The sequence below is a fragment of the Sminthopsis crassicaudata genome, chromosome 3 (genome assembly GCF_048593235.1).
Source record: "Sminthopsis crassicaudata isolate SCR6 chromosome 3, ASM4859323v1, whole genome shotgun sequence".
In the NCBI taxonomy this organism is placed as follows: domain Eukaryota; kingdom Metazoa; phylum Chordata; class Mammalia; order Dasyuromorphia; family Dasyuridae; genus Sminthopsis; species Sminthopsis crassicaudata.
Genome location: NC_133619.1, coordinates 80968780 through 80986203, shown reverse-complemented (window position 1 = coordinate 80986203; position 17424 = coordinate 80968780). Strand labels below are relative to the sequence as shown.

General features: G+C 36.8%; 1 protein-coding gene across 1 annotated transcript in view; it reads left to right on the top strand.

The window, feature by feature from the left end:
- NBEAL1 (neurobeachin like 1) overlaps window positions 1–17424 on the top strand; it is a 186418-nt gene that overhangs the window by 61879 nt on the left and 107115 nt on the right. Inside the window, exon 10 of the mRNA XM_074299004.1 lies at window positions 565–671. Within this exon, the coding sequence (XP_074155105.1) occupies window positions 565–671 (107 nt within the window). The remainder of the gene's footprint in view (window positions 1–564; window positions 672–17424) is intronic.

The following is a 17424-nucleotide window of genomic DNA, read 5'->3' as shown; positions in this document are numbered from 1 at the left end:
TTTCCAGGCACTAAGGATTAAAGTTTCATAAGCCAGATTCTCTAGTAACATCTTAACATAAGTTGACTATGTAGCCCCATAAAGAGTGCAATCCTTTTTTAAATCTTATGTTTCAGATTTTCCCTTCCTTCCCCTCACCCTCTCCCCTAGATGGCAAGCAATCCAATATATTTTATACGTGTTAATATATGCTAAATCCAAAATATGTAAACATATTTATACAATTCTCTTGTTGCACAAGAAAAATCAGATTAAAAAGGAAAGAAAATGGAATCTGACTTTTTTTTTTATGAGGCGATTGGGGTTAAGTGACTTGCCTAGAGTTACACAGCTAGGAAGTGTTAAGTGTCTGAATTAGATTTGAACTCAGGTCCTCCTGACTTCCATGCTGGTGTTCAATCCACTGAGCTACTTTAGCTGCCCTAAATCTGCCATTCTTTATGAGCATATGCTTCACTTTCACCTGAGAAATTTTTGTGACTATTACATGAGCAATTTAAGTAAATACCTAAAAAACATTTTAAATCTTTTGTTACATGATTAATTTTGTTTTTCTTTCAACAGATACCATCACAGCCATGCTAGATTGTACCGATAGGCCTGTTCTACAGGCTATTTTCCTTAACAGTAATTGCTTTGAACATCTTATTCGACTGCTACAGAATTGCAAGGTAGTTTTTTTTTAAAAATATTTTTTGTATTTTGAAGAATCTGTCATGTTACTCATTATTCTCTTCAATTATGAATTTATCACAATATATTCTGCATAAAGAATTTTGTTAAAATTCAGCTGATTACCTTTAGTGTTATGAAAATTAATGATTGAATATATTAAACTTGCCATTATTTTATCTTATAGGCTCTTATAAAAGCTTTCTTTTTAGTATCTGAGCAGAATTTTTAGTTTTGTGGTGAATATTCAATTCTTGGATATGTATTTCCATTTAAAACAAATCTTAAGAACTCCTAAGTCACTTGTTAGTTTCTGCTTTCTAGAGTTATAGATATATTTGTTACTGTAGCAGATGGAAGCCAAGGTTATTTTAGTAGTTATGCAAATCAATTTTATCATAATTTTTGTTTCCCAAGTAATGTGTGTGTTTAAATATTGATAAGATAGCTGTGTTTTATAAACACTTTATATGATAAGTATTTTAATTATTTGAGGTTACTTCTTAAGGAAATATTAATTTTCTTTCCAATATTACTTATTATAATATTTTAAATATCAGAAATGATATTTTACTTAACAATATTTAAATTTACTTTCCATAATGATGCTCTTTTGAGTCGAATCAAAATAAACTTGCTCTTTCATAAATATTATATCATGTTTATCATTGTGTTTTATGATACCATTCTATCATTCCTGGCTGGAATGTATACTTTTTCTTCCTAGCATTTCTTTTTCTAATTAATTCTATTATCACCTCCTGGAAGAGATTTTACAGTTTATGGAATCTCCTGTTAGCCTCTAAATTACTTTGATTTTACTTGGTATATGTTTTGTGTTTATCTGCCTACATTTTGTTCCTCCTAGTAGAACATAAACTTATTGAAGGCATTCATATTTTCACCTGCTTTTTGGAACTATAGGGCTTAGTACAGTGCTTGACACATAGAAGGCATTTAACAAATGCTTATTGATTTATTTGAAATGATGAATATAAAGAATTCAGAGAAACTTGGGAGAGGAGATAATAGATGAAACAAAAACCTGAAGAAGATGGGATTGAAGTGAAAGGCTTGATTGAGGAAACAAAGGTTATGAAGGACATAGGAGAATATGGGATTAACTGAACTGACTGATGCAGGAAGAATAGCTTTTGGAAATCTAAACTTTTAAGTGTTAAAAAATAAGAAAACTAGAAAAAAAATTTACTTTATTATGCTAAATTAAAATGCTTGACTATCTAAAGTCATAATTTAGCAAAAGATGTTGAAAATAGTTGCTTAAGTCTCTTATAAGTGATCATTAAACCTTGTTCTAGGTTTGTTGGAATAATGCAAGGATTGGAGAGGCCTCTCTCTGCTTTCCATTCTTTAATTTTTAGCAGCTTTCAAAATGAATAATTGTTGTCATAATTATTACTTCCTGTACTACTAAAAATGAAAAAAGAACTCTGTATTTTGGAGATATTTATGAGAATTGTTAAATTTTTGCTGAGGTGAAAGATAGCCAGTAAAATCTCAAAAGAATAATGAATGCTTACAGTCCCATTGTTTCTCGTAGCCTCCTTAGGTACTTCTAGATGAAGTGTATTCTCCTTTGACTTCTAAAATTTCTCTTCCTATTCAGTCCTTTTTCACACCAACATAAGTTCCCATTTCTGCATGAGGGTTACAGGATATCTTTAGTGGCATTGGAATTTGAGTCTGGATTACGCCTGATTATATTGGGGAAAAATTCTTCTAATCATAATCTTTATCAGTGAGGCTTCTTACTCTTCAAGACTTGTTGATTCTTGAAGATTTACAAATATGGATTATCTGAATAATGTGTGCCTGAGTTTATGGACAATCTTTTCTAAGTTCTAATTGACCAGCCAGAGCACATGAGCAATCTAGGTTGTGGGACATTCTTTCCTTACTAATAATAGTCAAATGTAAGAGACTTTTAAAAAGTGTGGGTGAAGGCAATAAATCTTATGATGAACTGATTCCTATAATTAAAATAAAGATGATATTTGGTTAGTGACATTTGGGAGGTAATGATTATCATCTTGGAAGCTAATAATCTGGAGAATAATTCTTAATAAGAGCTGCTGTTATCTTAGAGCGGAGAAGCCAAAATCTTTGTAGTAGTTTGAAGAACAGAAGAAGAAAATGTTTCATTCTTCACAAGAAAGCTTACAAGACTTTATTAAGCAACTATACTTCTAAGAAAACTGTTAAATCACAACATGTAAGCAAAAGGATTACAGTAAACCAGACTTAATACAAAAGTTTCTTCTTTTGGTTGATGATAAACAGACAAGCCATAATTAATATAATAGTAATAATAATAATAAGATGAACTTTATTTAACATAATCTGATGTTAGCACAATGCTTAGCACAATGGTGATGCAAAAAAAAAAGGCAAAAAACAGTTCCGGCTTTCAGAATGCTCACAATCTAAAAACTATTCACATACAGTATATTATAAAACGAAAGATAATTTGGGGGGAAAAGTTCTAGTTTTGAGAGACTGAAAAGTTTAGGAAGGATTAATGATAAACTTCAAATATTGATAAACTGGAGAGCAGGAAGGATTCTGAGAGGCCTTTAATTAATGCTGTGTACTTCATTGATTGAGAGAAATGGAGTACTTAGTCTAGAGGTGATTTAGGGAGGTTTTACCAGCTGTTTTCAGGTAGTTTATAGACATTTACATGGAGGAACAAATCAGATTTGTTTTTGGTGAATAGTGTCCTCACTGCTGAAGATTAACTAAGATAGAGTAACTATTTTTGATCTGTTAAGAATTTCCCATGACATGTCTCCTAGACATAACTGAGGTGTGTGGGAGATATTAAGTAAAGTTAATAAGTGCCTAACATTGCCGGGTTACAAGTTACTGGGGTTTATAAAGAAATGACCTCAAGGAGCTCACAGTCTTAACAGAAAGATAATATTCAGTGTCCAGACAAGAAATACATAAGAGAAATTGTAGATAATCACAATGGTAAGATCCTATTATTCAGGGAGACCAGGATAAGCTTCTTGTAGAAGGAGGGATTTTACCTGACACAAGAAGACAAGGGAAGCCAGGAGAGAAAAAGAGAGAGAGAGAGATGAAATGGCAAAAGAGACAGGCAGAGTTGGGAAATGGAGCATCTTGTGCAAGGAACAAGTGGGTCAATGTTACTGGATTATAGAGTAAGGGTAGGGTTTGGTAGGATTTGGCAGTAGACCGGTTATGTGAGGTGAAGGGGAAAATGTCAGAAAGGACCAGTTTATGAAGGGCTTTTAAAAGCCAGGTATAGGATTTTATATTTGATCTGAGAGATAATAGTGAGCTACTGAATTTTATTGAATAGGGATTGTGCCTTGGCCAGATTTGTGCTTTAAGAAGATCACTTTGACAACTATAGAGAATGGATTGGACTAGGGGAGGAGATTTGAGGCAGAAAGCCAACCAAACTAATCGATTTGAAAAGGGAAGAAATGTCAGAGTGACCATTTAGAAGGCTGTTGATTAGAAAGCCAGTGTGAGATATGAGAGTCTGAATGGGGCTAGGATAGGTGTGAATAAGGAGATGGAGAGAAGAGGATAGAAGAGGGATAAGTTTTTGGAGAAATTTCATCCAACGAAATTTGTAAACTTTTGCAATCCTTCTATGCCTCTTCATCTTGAGTGACTTTTGTACTTCCCACAACAAAAAGGGGATCCATAGGGTTCTTACTGGTCATTACCCTAAAACTTGGAGTCCACTTTACATTGGTATTTGCCTTAGGAATTTTCCAAATGGTCTCTGCTATTGTGACCGCAGCTGACAATTTATTTATGATTTAGAGGCTCAGAAGGATGGAGGTTTGCAGTATGCATAGGGGAAAGTTGTGTAGGGAATAGAGTGATTGAGTATTGGAGGATAAAGAGAGGTGTGGTTATATGAGAAACAAGATAATTGGATATTCTGGGAAGAGTAGGATACAGTTCATGCTTGGGTTCATCATATTTTCTTTGGAGTCTTGCTGTGACCTATCAGAAATCTTCATTTTCACCACTGCTATATATAGTTGAGAGATTCAGAATTTACAGAGTATTAAAAAAATAAATCTAAGAATAAAAGGCAATAAAACCCATGTTCTCCATTGCCTGCACAAATGCATAGTATATAACTGATAAGCAACATAGTCTACTAATCCTAATACATAAGAAAACTTGACTTCATGAGCCTTGGGATGAGCCCCATAAGCAGAATAGAATTTTGTAAAGTTATACTTTATTCATAAGGAATATAATGAGTAAAAGGGCGGGAAATGGAGAAACATTGTAATTTGAAAAGTTATAGAATCATATTACAAGCTCTTTGAGCCAGGGGGAGAGAAGGGGAGGTAGGAAAGCATAGTGGGTAGTGTTTGGACAAAGATCAATTGAGACAAAACAGATCTCATAATCCTGTCATAATATCCTAAGTATCATATGCTTTCTTGATAGAAAGGAGAAATAGGTGTGATCAGATGCAGATTATAAGGCTGGTACATTGGTAAAATATATTAATTTTTGGAGTATGTTAGTTATTTTCACATCTCATAGAGCCCTCTATCAGTCACAGAGCAACTTAACATTTTCTTGGTGTGTTTAAATATTAACTTCATCCTTCAAGAGGTAATTAAAAAAGAAGAAATTCTATTTTGTATCTGTTTCTCACCACCAAGGAGGAACTGGTTGTAGTATTGAAGTGAGTATAACCTTTGGTTGAAAAGCCTGTTTTTTTTTTAATGTCAAATAAATTCACACAAGTATGTTCCACTTATATGTGAATTCTTTGAAATTCCTTTACCTGATTGTACTTTTTCATTTTCTCTTTGCCTTATAACTCTTAGCTCTTTTTCATTCTCACTATGATATCTTCATCCCTCAGCTTTTCCTCAGGCCATATTATATTTCGTATACTCTGAGATCCAGTGCCACTGTCCTCTTTGTTCCTTTCACAAGACATTCTGATTTCCTAACTCAGTTTCACTGATTGTCCACCATATCTAGAAGTCCTTATTTCCTTCTGGATTTTCTGAATTTCTTCCAAATTCAACTCAAATCCTACTTTCTGTAAGAAGCCTTTCCTAGTCACTCTGCTTTATATTTTTAATTTCCAATTTTTCATGTATGTATCTTGTGTATAGGTAAATGTTTGCTTGTTGCCCCTTCCTGACTGTAAGCTTAAAAGCAGGATTTATTTTGTGTTTCTCTGCCTCTCTAATATTTAATAGTACTTGACACAAACAAAAGTTTTTGTTGACACAAGATAGTTACTGTTTATTGTTCAGTAATTTCTGGGGTCTCTGTAGAATTCTCTTTTTTGATGAGGAAATTTTGGTTCATTTTCCTTTCAATAGCATTGTGTTCTTACCTTGCTTTGATTTTTCACTCTTTCTCCCCCATTCTGTGTTTGAGTTTCTCTTTTGATTCACCTGCATTTAAATACAGCTTTGATTCTCTTATTATTTCCTGGACTTTTTGTCTTGAAGTCTTTTCTCATAGGTTCTTATCTCTTGTTTCTCTCTTCCTTTTTTTGGTCTATTCTTCTATTCTTTCAGACATGCAGATGCTTCCTTCTTCTTACCTGAGATCTTTTCATGTTTGTGTAATGGAAGTGGGGGAAGCGGCAGACCCAGTCCCTGTCCAGAATAAACTGGGATCAATGATTGACCTTAACTGAGTTTTTCAGTCTTTTTTTCCTTGTGCACAGAAACTTTTTTTTTCTCTAGATGACTGCAATGATCTTTTTCTTCTTCCTTCACTTGCTTTCTCTTTACTTTGAGAAGAAAAATCAGTAGGATGAGGAGGGAGGAGTATAGTTTAGACTGAATCATGACTATGGGGGGACCTGGCCAGAGAGCCTGATGAAGTTTAGGTTTTGGGGTTTCCTTTTGTCAGGAAACCAAATGATGAGGTCTAGATTTATGGAACCAAAATGAGATTAGGATTTCTGGTGGTCAGGGAGTTAAATGATGAGGTTTAGTGGCAGGTTCGGGTTTCAGGGAACCAAATAGAGAGGTTAGGCACCCCTAAACCCCCTTGGGATTCAGCACAAGGGTAGGGAGTTTTGGGAAATCAACAGAGACAATCACACAGCCTCTTCTGCCTGAGGGCAGTCCCAGGATTTGAAAGGGGAAAAAAAGGGCACTTTAAGAGTACACTTTTAAGATGCAAAGAAAGCTCCTTCTAGGGCTCCTGAGAGTTGGTGGGTGGAGAGAGATTGGCCCTTTCAGCTAATCTAATCAAGAGTTCACAATTTGAGGTTGAGGTATTTTTTTTAAGCAGAATGAGTGTCTGCATTAAGAGACAGCCTAAAGGTGAGTCTTTAGGGATAGGGAAACAGGTTCCAAGCTTTCCCAATTCTATAGCTTTTCCATTTTCTATAGGCATCCCCCAGAGAAAGAAAGATATGACAGAAATCTTAATTTTTGTCAATTCGCAGGAGTTTTGCCATAAGCATCCTTATGGAACAACTCTGCTGAGCTTAGAAGCTCCTGACAGCATCAGCCACGCCCCCAGGGTGTTGAGCTGTCCCACCTTGCTATAGAAAGGGTTGGGTGGTGGCTTACTGGAAAAAAATCTCTTGAACAGTCACCAAATCAGTGGTCACTTAGAAAGACTGAAATCTTTGACTTCCAGGAAAAAAAAGCTTTAGTGTTCTCCATTCATTCAGTAGCTCCTCGCCTGACTCTAGACAGTATCCAGATGCTATAGCCCCTCGGCCTTCTCTACAGAAGGGAAAAAAAAACCCAAAATGCCCCTTGAGCTGTAATGCCAGAGAAACTGGGGCAGAATTGTGACACAACAGAGCAAGGGAGAATTTGTCAGGGACCAGCTATAGAATAGAGAACAAGTCTAGAGAGAAGCACTACAGGAATCCCCACAAGGGAATTCTGCAAGCTAAAGAAAAGGCAACAGGAAAGACCTCTTTCCTTTAAAGGTGTTCACCAAATTGAAAGTGGTTAAGGAGTTTTCAAATAGTTTCAGTCTCTCCCTCTAACTCCTCATTTTCCCTCTGCAGTCAGAGAATAAGAAGAGAAAAGAAAGAAAGAAAGAAGCTATCTTCACTCTCTTAACAATTTAATTTACTTTGAAATTTTATTCCCCAGCCATCATTCCAAAGGTCTTTCTTGAAGCTTCAATCTGGCTAGGGTTGGAGCTTAGAAAAGAAACCTTTAATTGTTGGCAGGGGCATAGAATGCCAATCCAGAAAAAGAGGAGAGAATATGCTAAGAGCAAAAGTTCTTGAGACTGAGAAAATTAGGAGCTAAAAGTTCCCACCTGTAAAGTTGAGTAGGAAAGTGAGAGAAAGGACATAGCCTTCTTCTACAGCTAGGCTATTCATCTCTCCATAAGCAGCTGAGGAAATGGTACTTTAAGCAAGTGCTCTGAGGGTAGGAAAAGAAAAAAAACAAAAACAAAAAAAATCAAGAGCAATTTGGAATCCCCTGTCTTTAAAAGGCTGGGACAGGAAGCACTGCTCTAAGGCAGGATAGATAGAAATCTGGGAAACCAAGTCCCGTTTTAAAATGTATGACACAAGCATGCTTCCTGAGTGTTGGAAGCTGCAGCTCCTTTAAAAGACAGGCAAAGGGTCTGGGAAGGGAGGGGTGTGAGGGATAGAAAATCCTGTCCAAAAATGAGTACTCAGAGATCACTCATAGAAAAGCAGAATTTATTAGAATCTCGAGAAGTGGACCCTATCCTGGTCTGTGAGCTAAATTCACAGCAGGAGAGAGCCACTCCCTTGAAAATGTTCACAGCTTTTATACATTTCAGACAAAGAACTTCCAAAATCCCATCCTCCATGTGTTGTGATTGGTCACATAAGTCTGTACTCCCCTATTTGGTCAGTGGAATACATCAGACAAGGTGATATACAGCCTCTTGGCCACTCCTTCTTTGGACAATGGAATGCAGCCTAGGCCTTATCTAAAAATCACGTGACTGGGGCCTATAGGTCTGATTCACTAGTTAACTGTGTCTGATCAATATGTACTTAATTTGTAAGTTCTTCACCATATCTTACTCCACTTAGGGGTTTGCTTGTCCAAATTGTTGGTAAACTTGAAAAACTTTTCTAGAGATTTGAGAAGATAAGATTGAGCCCCCAATCTCCCCCCTGTATAGTACCCCAATAAGGGGACAGGATAGGAGTGGAGTGGGAGAAGGACTTAAGCATGGTTTCTTTTAAGTTTCTTCATTTATCTCCCTAGGACAGATCAAAGAGAGTGATGTCCTTAGACCCCCAAGAGGAAGTCTCCTTGTATCTCCTTGATTTGGGGGGGAGGGTGTTAAAGAGACACTTCCTCTTGTGTCTTGAAGTTCCTGCCTGAGGGCAGGGCTTTAGGAGTGCCTTAAAATGCAAAGGAAGGTCCTTTGTCTTTGGAGGGGTTGGGCCAAGAGAGTTTCCTCTAGCCAAGTATCTCTGCTCAAGGAAGGATTTTTAGAGGCCGAGGTGATTCTAGATTGTGGAAAGGTAAAAGCTTTTAGTTTTCCCAAATTCTTGCAGCATCTCTTGTGTGTCTACATTCGTTACAGAATAGGGAAAGAAAAAAGATCTTTTACCTTGTCTGGAGTTAACGCTCTCTAGGAGAGTACTGCTCCAACAGCTCAAAACCCCACGTGGTTCTGAATGTTGAGAGTTTTGGGGTTCCATTCCATTGCCAAATGATGCCTAGTTTTTTTGGGTTCCTGGTCAGGGAACCAAAATGAGATTAGGGTTCCTGGTGGTCAGGGAGTTTAATGATAAGGTCTAGTGGCAGGTTCGGGGTTCAGGGAATCAAATGGAGAGGTTTGGCTCCCCTGCACCCCCTTGGGATTCAGTACAAGGATAGGGAGTTTTGGGAAACTCCCTTCTGGTGGCATGGAGGTTCTCTGTAAAATAATTTACAGACTTGAAAACCAGACTGATAAAAGGTTTATTATGGGGATTGGAAGTAAGGTTAGAAATCCTGACAGGAATAAAGTCTCGTTAGGAAATAAGTGAGGATAAAGAGAGTGTGGCACTGGAAAGAGTATTCCAGTAGACAGAAGCTCCTTGGGATGCCAATCATGGCATAGCTGGCATGTTTGGAACCTCTGCCAAGAGAGGATTTTAGTTTGGCTTTTTTTTATAATGGGAGCTTTAGATGAAAAAGTTGGCTCATTGCTGTGTTTCCTCTTGAGTTGGAATTTGAATTGAATTCAGTTAGTTTCTGGACTGAGCCGACCCCACCCAGATAACAAGGGTGAAACTGTTTGTCCCTTGGGGTGGGGTCCCTCACTGAGGCAGAGTTGAAGGAGATTTTCTCCTTCAAGGATTTTTAGAGTTTCGGGGTCCCCTCTTCAGGAATACAGCTTCAGTAAAGGGAACAGTTTCCCTCCTACTTAAGTTACATCATATTTTCCCAAAAAGATCTCTCTCAGTTTACATAATCAGGACCAGGACAGAGATTTGGCCTGTGAAGTGTAGATATCTCCAGGCTAGCTCCATTGAAACAGCAAATATGGCCAGATCTAGTATTGATGTGTGAGAAATGAATGTTGAGAGATCCCCTGGCTGATGTTGCAGGCTTTGCAAAAGAATTCACAATCCTGAATGAATGTGATGAGGAGCTAGAATTGGGGTGGGAGATCCCCTCTGGTCGGAGTTATAGGTCCTATTTTATTTCCTCTAAGAAGACAGCTTGCTAGGAAGTCATCCTTCATAGTGGGCAGGTAATAAGCAAAGGTGGGTTACTTACTCTGAGAAGAGAATATCTTCTGCAGTGGGCAAGGTCCTGTTTAGGCCATCTGCAAAGATTGGGAGTTCAGAGTTGTCTTTTATTAGCCATCTGAGGCTTGAGGTTTCTATTCAATTCAAAATTGAATGAGATATGCCCCAGGCCTAGTCAGTTGAAAAGAGATTATTTATTTTGGGAATTTCCCTTGTGAACAGAAGGGTGTGGCCCCTCCTAAAAGGTTGGGAGAGTTTGAGACCACCAATCACCTGTCTTTCACAGATTAAAAGGGGATATAATTTCAGGTCCCCTACAAAGATTAAAGGGGACACAATTTATATCAAATGTAGGCGAGGTTTGTGGCAAAAATGGGTTTTATTACGCTGAGAAATAACTTCCCACAGGGCTAATTTCAAAGGGATTAACAAAGGGTTTTTTTATTTTTTTATTTTTGCATTTTTTTTAATTTTAATTTTTTTCACAGTATATATGCATGAGTAATTTTTTTTTTTAAAATAACATTATCCCTTGTATTCATTTTTCCAAATTATCCCCTCCCTCCCTCTACTCCCTCCCCTTGATGACAGGCAGGGATTAACAAAGGTTTTTAGCAAAGATAGTTTTACATGGAGAAGAAACAACTCAGTGGACTAAATCCAATTAGGATTTTTAGCAAAGGTTTGGGGTTTCAGCCTTTGATTATATTGGGTTTTTGTGGCTTAGAGCTAGGGAGAGATTTCTAGATGAATTTGAGGGACAAATTTTCAACTCAATAAAGAGTGGTGATTATGCCCCTTGCCAAGCTTTCCAATTGAATTGTAGGTGGAGATCATCTGGGAGTTTCCCCTATGAACAGGAGGGTGGGGCCCCTCCCAAAAGTTGAGAAGATTGAGATTTTAGGGGTTCTCTGACCCAGGTCCACCCTCCCAAAGATCAAGGGGACACAGTTTACCTCACAGGGGCTAATTGGGTTGGGAGATAGCCTTGACCCTAGCTACAGAAATTTTTGCTTTCCAGAAAATATGGAGTTGGGTTTCTGAGTGGGGAAGATTGAGGAATTTATGTTGATAAAGGACATCAGGCTGTTGAAATGCAGTCCTGGGCAAGAAGAAACCAGCACATGCCTGATTGATGAGGTTTAGATTTGGGGAGCCCAAATTAAATTAGGGTTTCTGGTGGTCAGAAAGTTAAATGATATCTAATGGCAGGTTTGGGGTTCAGGGTAAGTTTGGCTCCCTTGCACGCTATTGGGATTCGGCGCAAGGATAGGGAGTTTTGGGGAACCCCCCTCTGGCAGCGCAGAAGTTCCCTGTAAAGGAATATACAGACCCGAAAACCTAGATTAACAAAAGAGGTTCATTATGGGGATTGGAAGTAAGGTTAAAGTCTAGTTAGGGAACTAGGTGAGGGTAAAGAGAGGATAGCACTGGAAACATATTCCAGTGGGCAGAGGCCCTTGGGATGCCAAGCATGGTATAGATGGCATATTTGGAACCTCTGCAAAGAGAGAGTTTTAGTTTGGCTCTTTTTATAATGAGAGATTTAGCTAAAGGGGGCCCGTGGGTGGAGTCCCAAGTTGGTTCTGATCCCATGGGGGCTGGGACAATCCCGGATGTCCTATTAGAATTCAAAGGGATGCTTTTGACCAGGATTTTGTGAATCAAAGGTCCTGGCATCCTGGACTGATAATGCATCAGCCAGGAGGGAATCTGAAAGGAATCACAAATGCACTTTCTTAAAGGAAGCACCACCTGCTTCATGATGAATTCAGAAGCAGTGGGGCAGGAATGTTGCTGGCTGTGGGCACTTATAGGAAGGCAGAGTTCTTGGTTTTGGTTCCAGATCAAAGGGAATAACTGAAATAGAACCTAAGGCCAGAATCATCATCCTCCCTACCCCAAACCTAGAGGTGATTACAATAACAAGTTACTATAAATTAAAAAAAAAAAAAAATACAAGCAAAGGTAAAACAATCCAACCTTATAGAAAGCTATTATGGGAGTAGAAAAATCAAGGTTCATCTTCAGGGGAAGCTGTTGAAACAAAAAAAGAGTCTTCTACCCAAAAGGATAATGTTAAATGGTTACCAGCCCCAAAGAAAATTTATAGAACTCAAAAGACTTAAAAAATTAAATGAGACAGATTAAGGAAAAAAATTTTTTTAAATCCAATAAAAAAAGAAAATTATACAAAGAAACTCAACCAACTAGAAATGAACCTCTAGAATCTTAAAGAAGAAAACTCCTTAGAAATTAGAATTGGGCAAGGGGAAGCCAGCAAAGTTTGTAAGAGACCAAGAAATAATAAAACAAAATATAAGAATGAAAAAATAGAAGGAAATGTGAAACATCTCATAAAAAACCAATTGAGGTGGAGAATAGATCAAGAAGAGAAAACATAAGAATAATTAGACTACTAAAAGCTACAGTTAAAAAATCTTTATATAATAATACAAGAAATAATTGAAGAAAATTGACATGAAGTGTTAGAGTGAGAAGAAAAACTAACAGTAGAAAAAAAAATAAATCCACCAATCAACACCTGAAAGAAATCCTACAAGGAAAACTTACAGGAATATCATAGTCAAATTCTAAAACTCCCGGGACAAGGAGAAAATATTACAAGCAACAAGAAAAAAAAACAAAAACATTCAAATATGGTATAGTCACAATTTGAATCACACAAGATCTAGCAGTAGCTACATTATGCAGGTTTAGAACACTATATATTGGAGAGCAAAAGACAAGGGAGGGTGAGGTTGCAGCCAAAAATATCAAACCCAGCAAAGTTAAGGATAATCCTGAAGACAAAAAAAAAAAAAAAAAAAAAAAATGGCACTTCAGTGAATTGCCAGACTTTCAGGATTTTGTTGCAGAAAGACCTGAACCCGATAGAAAATTTGACATAAAAGATCTAAGAGAGATATGAGGTAAATATCAAAGACTAATTACAAGGGACTCAGTAAAAACAAACTTGTTTTTTATACGTATAAACCATATGTCTAAGATTGTCATTAGTAATTGGGTAGTTTGAAAGACAAATTGGAGTAGAGCTGAATAGAATGTAATCCTAAAAAGAAAAATCATGTAGGAAAAGCTAAGAAGAATAATTATTTTATATAAATGAGGTGCTAGAGGAAGAATTGACACAGAGGAATTAAGTGGGAGAGGACTGGTAGTTCTGGTTCCTATTCTTATTGGGAACGAATTAAGGAGAACTAATACATATATTTAGAAAGGCATAAAAGTCTTTTCAATTCAGAAAGAATTAAGGCTATAAGGGAGGACAGGATAAGGGAGAAATTTTTAGAGGGAATTCTACCTCATGTAAAATCTGGGTTAAAAAGAACAACATGTTTAGAAGAAATAAAAGTCCAAATTTATTTAAAAAAAAAAAAGAATAAGAGGTAAGATACAGAAGGTTGTGTAGCTTAATGGGATAAAGAGGGAACAAAATATATATTTGGAAGACTAGAAAAGTTTTTAAAATTCAGATTAAAAACATGACAGCAAGGGGAAAGGTTAGGGAGGAGAGGATAAAGGTATGATCTTTGGAGAAGTGGAAGATTAAGTCAAAGTTTCTTTAGCTGTGAGGGGGGGATTATGAAAAATTTAGTTACAGTTAAAGATGTCTGTTCTATGTCTTGCAGTATCAAATATTCTGTCAGGATTTGATTCTTTATATAAAAATTAAAAAGCACATCCATCTCATTAATATGCAAATTGCTTTTGTCTTTAATAAATGGTACAATTATATGTATACCAAAGAATTGTTTTTTAAATATTTATTTATGATTTGTTATCAGCAAATACTTTGTATACCCATCCCAAGTGAAAAAAGCTTAAGACATCGATTAAGTTATAGGAGGGCAAGATAGCAGGTAGGCATAAATCAGAGAAGTCAGGAGAGATAGGAAATAAGAAATACAGACAAATATAATATAAAGATCATGAGTGGAATTTATTACATTAAAAAAAACCACCAGGGGTAGTAATCATAGTCTCAAAGTCCAAGCTAAAATAGAGTTACTCAAAAGAGAAAAATAGGAAAACTGCACTATATGTTAGCCACATTAATTGATATTATACAGTTTAAAATAACTAGACAGTATGAGGGTGGAATATTGCTGTGGTGTAGGAAATGAGTTGGTGAAGTTAGAAAAAAAATGGAAACATTTAGACTTATAAAGGAAGATATCCATCTTAAAAGAAATGAAAGAAAAATACACATACTACAGTTGCACACAGATATATTTATGAATGCATATATGAATTATGGAGATGATCATAGATATTTATGTATGTGTATGTATTTGAATGTGTATATGAGTGTGTGTGTTTCTATAGCTGTCCCCTCCTGGGCAGGGAAGAAGTGCTTTCTAGACCAGCAATCTAGAAAAAAGTGTTTTCTAGAAGACTGACAGTCTAGAAAAGAGTGCTTTTGCATCTATAGTCATGAAAAAAATGCTCTAAATTACTATTGATTAGAGAAGTTAAAATTAAAACAACTCTGAGGCACAACTTCACACCTCTCAGATTGGCTAAGATGACAGGAAAAAATAATGATGAATGTTGGAGGGGAAACAGAAAAATGGGACACATTGTTGATGGGGTTGAGAACTAATCTACTCGGTATCTTCAACAAAGAGATCTAATTCAGATCCAATTGATCAATGATGGACAGAATCAGCTACACCTAGGGAAGAAACACTGGGAAATGAGTGAAAACTGTTTGCAATTCCCAGATTATTTTTACCTTCTGAATCCAATTCTTCCTGTGTAACAACAACAAAAAAATTCGGTTCTGCACATATATATTGTATCTAGGATATACTATAACATATTTAACATGTATGGGAATGCCTGCCATCTAGGGGAGGAGGTGAAGGGAAGGAGGGGGGTGGGAAATTTGGAATAGAAGTGAGTGCAAAGGATAATGTTGTAAGAAATTTTCCATGCATATGTATTGTCAAAAAAAAAAAGTTATAATTATAAAATTAATTAAAAAAAAAAAGAGACAGAGAGAGAGAACTAATTCACTCATTCTGGAAAGCAATTTGGTACTATACCCAACTGTGTATACCCTTGATCCCTCAGTCACAATACTGGGTCTGTATCCCATAGAGATCTTAAAATATTGAAAAGGACTCACATGTGCAAAAATCTTTGTAGCAGTTCCTTTTGAGGTGGTAAAGAATTGGAAAATGAGTGGATGCCCATCATTTGGGGCAATTTATGCTGAATAAGTTATAGTATAGGAAAGTAATGAAATATTGTTCTATAAGAAATGATGAACAGAAGGATTCTGGGAACATGGCAGAGTAGGTCAGAAAATTTCAAGCTCTTCAGATTTGTCCCACAAACAAAAGAAAATTGCACTTCAGAGCAAACATAGATTAAGGAAAAATAAATCAGACTTGGGGTAGAACATAGTCCCCTCCTAGGACTATAAGAAGACTTGGGGTTTGACCTGTGTGAAGTATAAACACCTCCAAGCTAGCTCCACAAAAACAGCAAGTGCAAGAACCCTGGGGCTAACTGGGTTCTGAGGTAGCCTTAGCTGGAATCACAAGAACTTTCACCTCCTAGACAGCATAGGGAGTTGGAGGTCTGATTTCAAGAAGACTGAAGGAACTTCTGCTGATTAGGTATGTCAGGCCCAGCTGTGCTGCAAAGCCCCTGCCCTGGGTAAAAAGGCATCAGTACAAACAGTGAGTGCAGACACAGCAGAGAAGGGAAGCTGCTGGCTGTGGGCACTTGCAGGAGAGTGGAGCTCTTGATTTGGGGTTCCAGGTCAGAGGTGAGAGCTGAAGGGAAGCCAGAAACACCATTCCCTCACCTCACAATTAGAGGTATTTACACTGATATCTTATTTAAAAAATAAACTGGCAAAGAAGGAAGAACATCATCATTAAAACATATTATGAGTATAGGGGTTCATCTTCAGAGGGAGAACACTTTAGTTTAAAAAAAAAAAAAAGCTTCTATCCCAAAGAGTAATATGAAATGGCTCCCTGCCCAGAGAGAATTTATAGAATTCAAAAATCAAATGCGAGACATGGCAGAAAAACTAAAGAAAACAATTAAAACCATCTTAGAAAAACAAAATTATGAAAAAAAAAATGTTAACCACTTAGAAAAGGAAGTACAGAGTCTGAAAGACGAAAATAATGCTTTGAAAATTAGAATCAGGCAAGAGAAGCCAGTATGAGAGACCAAGAAATAATAAAACAGAGTATAAAGAATGAGAAAATAGGACAGAATATGAAGGCAGTTAGGTGGTACCAGCCCTGAAGTCAGGAGGACCTGAGTTCAAATGTTGCCTCAGACACTTGACACTTCCTAGCTGTGTGACCCTTGGTAAGTCACTTAACCCCAATTGCCTTAGCAAAAAAAAAAAAAAAAAAAGAAAAAAAAGAAAGAAAGAAAAGAAAATTGTACTGCCAGAAAGTTGTGACCAAAAAAGAGAACCTTGACACAATCATGCAGTAAATAACCCTAGAAAATTGACCTAGAATGATCGAATATGAGGAGAAAGTGGAAAAAGAAAAAAATCCACTGATAACCACTTCAAAGAAATCCATTGTGGAAAATACGTTGGGATATTATTGCCAAATTTTGAAACCTCCAGATCAAAGAGAAAATTTTGCAAGAAACAAAGAAAATACAATTCAAATACACTGGAACTACCATTAGAACTGATTAGAACTTAACAGCTACAATAAAAGACTGCAGGTCTTGTGTGATGTTCAGTTTTCTCTAGATTGTAAGCCTGCTCTGGAAGGAGGTTCTCTTGGGGTGATTCTGGGAGCAGCCTTAGTTTCAGTTTAGTTCAATAATCCCAAAATGCAGCCAGGAGTTAGAGTCATTTACTGTCTCTTTCCAAATCTTATCTCCAGATCCTTTATTTTCTCCTTCAAGTCTTCTCTCCTTCACTTGGGGCTCAGCTAGCTTTCTTAAGAGGCAGCCAGGAATTAAAATCCGGATCCTTTATTGTGTCCTTCAAAGTCTTGAATCTTTTCCTGGGGTCTGTATAAGCT